The sequence below is a fragment of the Hyla sarda genome, chromosome 10 (genome assembly GCF_029499605.1).
Source record: "Hyla sarda isolate aHylSar1 chromosome 10, aHylSar1.hap1, whole genome shotgun sequence".
NCBI classification, from domain to species: Eukaryota; Metazoa; Chordata; class Amphibia; order Anura; family Hylidae; genus Hyla; species Hyla sarda.
Window position 1 is genome coordinate 133,983,591 of NC_079198.1, and position 7,654 is coordinate 133,991,244.

General features: G+C 44.6%; 1 protein-coding gene across 5 annotated transcripts in view; it reads right to left on the minus strand.

Moving 5' to 3' along the window:
- ARHGEF16 (Rho guanine nucleotide exchange factor 16) overlaps positions 1 to 7,654 on the minus strand; it is a 60,963-nt gene that overhangs the window by 18,122 nt on the left and 35,187 nt on the right. For all 5 annotated transcript variants that reach the window (XM_056544576.1, XM_056544575.1, XM_056544577.1 and 2 more), the window contains 2 exons: positions 4,605 to 4,661; positions 2,815 to 2,975 (listed from right to left, as the gene is read on the minus strand). In XM_056544576.1, the coding sequence (XP_056400551.1) occupies positions 2,815 to 2,975; positions 4,605 to 4,661 (218 nt within the window). The remainder of the gene's footprint in view (positions 1 to 2,814; positions 2,976 to 4,604; positions 4,662 to 7,654) is intronic.

A 7,654-nucleotide genomic window follows, 5' to 3' on the forward strand; every position in this document is an offset into this window, starting at 1 on the left:
TGCTGCTCTGGACAGTTCCTAAAATGGACAGAGATGTCAGCAGAGAGCACTGTGCTTGTGATGTCAGCAGAGAGGACTGTGTTCCAAAAAGAAAAGAATTTCCTCTGTAGTATTCAGCAGCTAATAAGTACTGGAAGGATTAAGATTTTTTTAATAGAAGTAATTTACAAATCTGTTTAATTTTCTGGCACCAGTTGATAAAAAAAAAAAAAAAAAGTTTTCCATCGGAGTACCCCTTTAATAAACGGTTGTAGCAGTGTGGAGTTTGTCACTGAACCCTACAACTACACTACAAGTCTTGCGTATTGATGGGTTCTATCAAATGGTACAGTCAGCTCTGCTACATCTATTAAACGGAGAGTGCAAATATTTGTTAAAATAAGCAGCTGGGAGTCTCTATAAGAGACGCACTGACATCGGACCCCCCAAACAGAATTTTGCCATCAGGATTTGAATACATATGTAGCAGAGCTGTGTTTGTCGCTTGATGGTTTACGGCTGCATTGTTTATAGCCTCAGTGTGCGCAGCGCTGCTGCACCCGATACTCCGCGACAACACATTTAACAACTTCAGCTCTGCTACATCTACACACAGTAGTGGGCACCGTATTGTAGAATTAGAGTATTCCCATATATCTTCCCTGGTCACATGGTGTTACTTTATGGCCCTTCTCCTCCCCAGCTGGGGTTACACAACTTCCTGTTATCAGTCTAATGCTTTCATTGTGTGGGGGGGGGGGGGGGGGGGTCGGGGCCACCATTGGAATGAAGCTGCTTCCTCTCTGGATCCCATTAGAAGCGGCGACCAGGGGACGATTCCCGCAGAGGATTCATTCATCTCGCTCACGTGGGAAAAATCTTCTGTACAGATCAGACGAGGTGCGGAGGAGAGGAGCGATGGACAAATAGTTAAATTATTGCCCAGAATTCTCCATCGCAAACTTTAATTTTTTTTTCCCCAAGGGTCAGACTGGCTCTTTTGAGGATATACGACTCCTCCAGTAGCCCCAAGCGCTGACATAGTAAGGCCCCTTTCACATGACTGTTATACCGTTGTGACGGCTGTTGGGTAAAATAGTATGAGAAAAAAAATACCGCTTGTGCAGCCTTTTTCTCCCACTGAAAAAAAATAAATAAAAAAAAACAGTGGCACCCAATGGACCCCATTGACTATAATGGGGTCCCTTGGGACCCACTATTGCCCCCTCCTCAAAATGACGGCCATTAAACAAAAACAAAACAAAAAAAAAAATAATAATAGTTTGATGCCCTTTTTGACGGGGGCAAAACGATAGTGAATGTAGCCTAATGCACGCCTACTATGGGGGTAGCCACGGGGATGCTGCAGGCTCGTTGGGAGTAGTAGTCCATCTACATGGCAGGGTGGTGCAGCTAACCTGGTGTTCCCTTTAGTTGAGTTGTAATGCAAAACGAAGAAAAGAGTCCTATGAAGACAGCTTTTTAACACAATGAAAAGAACATATTTGGTTACTGTCCCTTTAAATTATGCTTTTTCAGCTGAAATAAAAATAATAATTCTTTGTATAGCACACGGATTCCGCAGCGCTGTACACTCAAATATGTCCCTGTCTCCATTGGGGCTCACAACCTGAATTCACCCATCAGTATCTTTCTGGAGTGTGGGACGAAACCCATACAAACATGGGGAGAACCTACAAACTCCTTGCAGGCGTTGTCCTTGGTGGGATTTAAAGGGGAATGCCGCCTTTAGAAATCTTGTCCCCTATCCAAAGGATAGGGATAAGATGTCTGGTCGCGGGGGTCTCGCCACTGGGGATCCCTGCTGCACTAGGTGTTCATTTAGAGCGACGGGTGCAGCGCTGGAGGCTCGTGAAGTCATGGCCACGCCCCCTCAATGCAAGTCTATGGGAGGGGGCGTGACGGCCATCACGCTCCCTCACATAGACTTGAATTGAGGGGGTGTGGCCGTGATGTCACAAGCCTCCGCCCCGCATTGCCAGTCATTCGCCACCTAATGCACCTACTGTCCGGGGTCTTGCAGCAGAGATTGTGGGGGTTCCTAGCGGTGGGACCCCCGCGATCAGACATCTTATCCCCTATCCTTTGGATAGAGGATAAGATGTCTACAGGTAGAGTGACTGTAAAATAGGAGTTCACCTAAAGCAAAACATGTGACCTGGGTGTATGTCCAGAGCAGAGCTAGGAAATGTTCACACCTTGCCGGCCTGGGTCAGACTACTGACTAACCGGTTTGGGTCCACCCCTTCTCCTGGGAGAGGAGGCAGGACTATGGACTTCTGCCACAACTATTGGCTTAGGGAGGATCACGTGACCAAGGTATCACTCATAAGATACAGTAATGCATATTTTAAAGGGGTACTCCCCGCCCTAGACATCTTATGCCCTATCCAAAAGGGGACCCCCGTGATCTCTGCTGCGGCACCCCAGACATTTGGTGCACGGAGCGAGCTTCGCTCTGTGCCGGATAACCGGCGATCCGGGGTGGAGGCTTGTGACGTCACAGTCGCGCCCTGCTAGTGACATCATGACCACACCCCCTCAATGCAAGTCAATGGGAGGGGGCGTGACAGCCGTCACACCCCCTCCCATAGACTTGCATTGAGGGGGTATGGCCATGAAGTCACAAGACTCCAGCACCGCACCCGACGCTCTGAACGAACGCTGGGTGCTGCAGGGAGATTGCGGGGGTCCCTTTGGATAGGGGATAAGATGTCTGGAGTGGAGTACCCCTTTAAGATCCCCGCCGGCTGTCATACAGCGTCATAATAAGGAAAGAAATATAGTCTTACGACCCAAAGAGAGTCCGGTTACCTTTTGCTGACTTCAAGGATATCTGCGATGTTGGAGAAGAGATGGTGGTGGTCCGTGCTGTTTATGGTCTGCTTCAGCTCTTCAGACTTTTTGAACAGTCGGCAGAGGATGTCCAGGCTGTGCTGATAGGAATACTCCGAGGTGATGATCTCAAAGATGGCCTGAAAGGAGAACGCAGCGTACGGTAAATACAGGGCGAAAGCTGAGCAAACACATCGCCCAACCTCCACACCGCCGGCTTCGTCTGCTGCATGAGACATATATATATAAAGGGACCTTCTCAAAAGAGGAATATGTTATGAGGCTTCACGAACAGGGATAGCCATACAAGAGCCCAGATTCCAAATATTGGCCATGATTCACTATTGTAAACCCCCATATGTTTTGTTGAGTGTGCGCCAGATTTGAAAAAAAAACCCGACCAACTCTCCATTTCACAGAGATAACCTGAAAAAGGGGGCGTGGTCATAGGGAAAGGGGGAATGGCTACCGATAAGGGGCGTGGCCATCATGAAAGGGGGCATGACTACCAAAAAGGGGCATTGTCACAAAAAATAACATATTTACTAAGGTTTCCACAGAAAATGTGGTGGATTTGGGCAGAGAAAAACCAGACAGATCGGAGCAGGTGTAAAAAAAAAAAATAAAAAAAAAAAAGCAAAATGTAGGGAAACCTTAGTAAATACAGTGAAAATAAATTTAAATCCACAAAAAAAAAATAACAAAACATTAAGTAAATCAGGGCCAATATCTAACCTTTTGCCCCCATTGAAAGCCCCTCCTCTCCCTACAACCGTAAAACATTTGTGATGTCCCAGTACGGGATATGCATCTCCCAGTCCCATCATCTTGAGTCCCAGCGCTCACCTGCAGTGTTCCCCCATAATGTAATTTGTTGTATATTATGTGTAAAGGACCTTTGATCACATGATACTGTTGTCACACGTTAAAGTCCCATGTTTTGTTACCCAGAGAGCATCAGGTGACCAGATGACCAGGAGCTAGCCTATGGGCTCCTTGCTCAGCCCCCTTTATAAGGAAGGGAGGAGCTGCAATCTGCCTGTTTGATCATCCATTGCTCTTAGATCCTGAGGTCAAGTCCAGACGTCTCAGAACCAGTGTCCAGCACATCTGGGGGCCTCAACCTAAATTACAGCCACAAGTCAGTAAGTCATCTCTGTCTGCTGTCACTATCTTCAGTCAAGTCAAGTCTATTATAGTCAGCGTGGCTGCGCTAAAGTCTGTCAAAGTCACTACAAGTCCCAGCAAGCTGCAAGGTCCCCCGTGTAAGGCTGGGTGGTTCACATGACGTTTTTAGCCATACAGGACCGCATACGGCTGGGGGGGGGGGGGGGGGGGGGGGGGGAGCTAAAACCTTCCAGTGCTTATCAGCTGTTGTATGCTCCACAGGAAGTTCTTGTCTTTTTGAATTTCCTTTCTGTCTGACCACAGTGCTCTCTGCTGACCCCTCAGTCCATGTCAGGAACTGTCCAGAGCAGGAGAGGGTTTGCTATGGGGATTTGCTTCTACTCTGGACAGTTCCTGATACAGACAGAGAGCACTGTGGTCAGACAGAAAGGAAATTCAAAAAGACAAGAGCATGTGGAGCATACAGCAGCTGATAAGTACTGGAAGGATTAAGATTTTTTAATTTACAAAATCTGTTTAACTTTCTGGCACCAGTTGATTTGAAAATATGTGTTTTCCATCGGAGTACCCCTTTAACTAACAATGAGGTGTAAAGCACGATCTTCCTGCTGCAATAAGATGACGCTAAGAAAACGTTCTACCTCTTGTCTCTTGCGTTCCTCAGGTGAGATGGTATCTAGAATTCCAGCTTCTTGTACCTGCAAGAGACCATGAGATGCATCATTAGATGGGACACAGGAACAGAATTTTGGTAAAAGATGAAAAATTTATTTAATACAGAAGAAAAAAAAATCTGCCCATTTTGTGGGGGGTCTGAAACTATAATATTGATGTCCTATCTGCTTGGTGGGAGTCTGGGACCACACTGATCCTTGGTTACAAACATATAGGGGAGATTTGCCCATAGCAACCAATCAGATCGCTTCTTTCATTTTTGAAAAGGCCTCTGAAAATGAAAGAAGCGATCTGATTGGTTGCTAAGGGCAACTCAGCAACTTTACCTCTGGGCGGGTTTTAATAAATCTCCCTCCATGGTTTCTATCCCAGATCAGTCAATCACGATTTACTCCTACTCTGGACAGTTCCTGAGACAGACAGAGGTGTCATCAGAGAGCACTGTTTTCAAACAGAAAAGAACAACTCAACTTCAGCAGCTGATAAGTACTGGAAGGATTAAGATTTTTTTAATAGGAGTAATTTACTTTCTGGAGCCAGTTGATATAAAAATAAATAAAATAAAAAAGTTTTTCCCTGGAATACCCCGTTAATTGAGACAGAGCAGCTGTGACCTGCAGTTCAGTTAAATATAGGGCACTGTTCCTGATAAACCAGTGGTCTCAAACTGTGGCCCTCCAGATGTTGCAAAACTTCAACTTCAAAGCCAACAGCTGTCCGGGCATGGTGGGAGTTGAAATTTAGGAACATCTGGAGGGTTACAATTCGAGACCACTGGTTTAAACAATGTAGGAATGCCAGGAGTCAATCAGATGGTCTATGCTAGAAATCTAGTCCCAGGCCTGTATTACAGTCCCTAATCCTTGTCCTTGTATAAAGAGCAACTAAAGAATATACAATGGAGGAGATATTCAAAAACTACTGTAATTTCTGTTCCACCAATTTAATAAATTTTTTTTCCTCCTCACATTTTCAAAAGTCTCTTGTGCGGCTTTGAAAATATGTGAGAGTTCATTTTTGTACTCTTTCCTTTTTTTTTTTGCGGCAAAATTGTAGATTTTGGCGCCAATTTTTTTTTTTGCCGCCATATTGAAATTTTTTGCACCAAATTGTAAAATCACAGAAAATTCTGGAGGAAGCATCTCACGTAATATTCCATGATTACCCGTACCCATACAAGACATACCTGTGTGGATAAAACACATCCAGGGGTTAAATGTGAGTGCAAGTGTAGTGACCATGAAAAAAGAAAAAAATATATATAATAATTATATATATTTTTTTTTTTATAAACATTTTTTAATAATAGTTTATTTTTCAATAATTGATTCAATAACACTTTTTTTTATTTATTTTATTTTTTTTTGCAGTAGAACTAAAAAGCATTTTTGTGATTTCTCCACTAGCAACACTGATGTAAAATGTTTATGTAAAATGGACTCTCATCCCTTTGGAAATATCAGGTAAAATATTACATTTACATAACCATGTAGTGTAAACCATGGATCAGTCTCTTGTAAAACACTTTGAACATCTGACGGAGACTCTTTTGCACCAAAATCTTGGCCCAACACGTGAAATTTTTGACGTGAAGACGTATTTTCATGTCCTCCGTTTGCTGTCAGTGAGAAGGACCACCTTTTCAGGTCTAGTTTTAGGAACCTTCCTAAAACAAAGAAAAAACCCTCAACGTTTAACGTGGAAAGTCCTCCAGTTCCAATTTGATATAGAATCTAGTAAATATTTTGGCGACCCCGACGGGATCTTACACAAGAATCTTGAGATCTCCAAAAAAAAGGCATTTAGAATCAAATAAACTTGTAGATGTGAAATAGTATAAGGAACAAATTGTACGTAAACGAGTCGGGTAACGCGCGACGGTCAGTGCTCAGGTGATCTCACACAATTTGTCTTACTGCAGATTATTAGACTTTTATGTCAAGACAAGGAGCAGTCACCAAGCTCGAGGAGATGACACAATGACCATTATAGGATTATTATAAACAAGCACATAAAACAATATGTACGTCAGTAATAGAGACATTATAAGACCAGAGATCGTCAATTTTTCTATAAACGTCAAATAAACAAAATAGGATTCCGCCGCGAGACATGGTAAAATGCAGCAAACAGTCTATAAAAATAAAGACTATTTATTAGGAAAAGTTTACGCTGCCGATAAAATCCAGAGTTCTGTCAGTGTCACTAGGAAAGTCAACACCATCTCCTGTTGACCTCACTACTTTTTCAGGAGGCTACATGGTCAACTGCCTGCCTGATCCTGCAGCATCCAGGAAAAGCTGAGTGGGACATACAGGAGATTAAGTTGCATTTGGAAACCATCGACGAGCAGACGGGAAGCAGATAGATGTCCTTTCCCGGCAGCTGCAGTGATGTCACTATATGGGAGAGCGATGGCGAACCGGTGGCATGCGTGGGGACAGTTCTCTGTAAAACGTAGCTCCCCTCCACTGTCCCTAACATGTGAAAAATGTGTCACCCTGCCTCCTCCACTTACTTGGGCGGAGCGTAATGCAATGGAGGGAGCATGGTGATGTGTAGGTCACATGCTCCTCCATAGGATGCCATGTTATGGATGGGGAGGGGGGGGGGGGGACAAAGCAGAGCTACATTTTACAGAGATAGGGGCAGAAGAGAGGGGGCAGGATAAGCAAGTGCCTTCATTTCTACCTACCCCTTGGTAGTACCTACAGATGGGCAAACTACCAACACAGGAGGTCCTATATATGAGGACAAACTACCTACAGGGGGTCCTTTATATGGGAGGGGGATATAATTGGCTGGAAACACGGGGCTCATTATGTACAGCAGGGGGCATATTAATGGCTACAGAGGGTTTCTAATTGCAGGGGGTCCAACTGCCGGGATCCTGACTAATTACCCGTCCTCGGCACACACCAGCCCCCACCTTTCTGGACAAGGGCAAGTGACTGCCTGAGGCGGTACATCTGTACGGCCAGTGATTGGCTGAGTGGGCCGTCACTTGCTCCAGTCC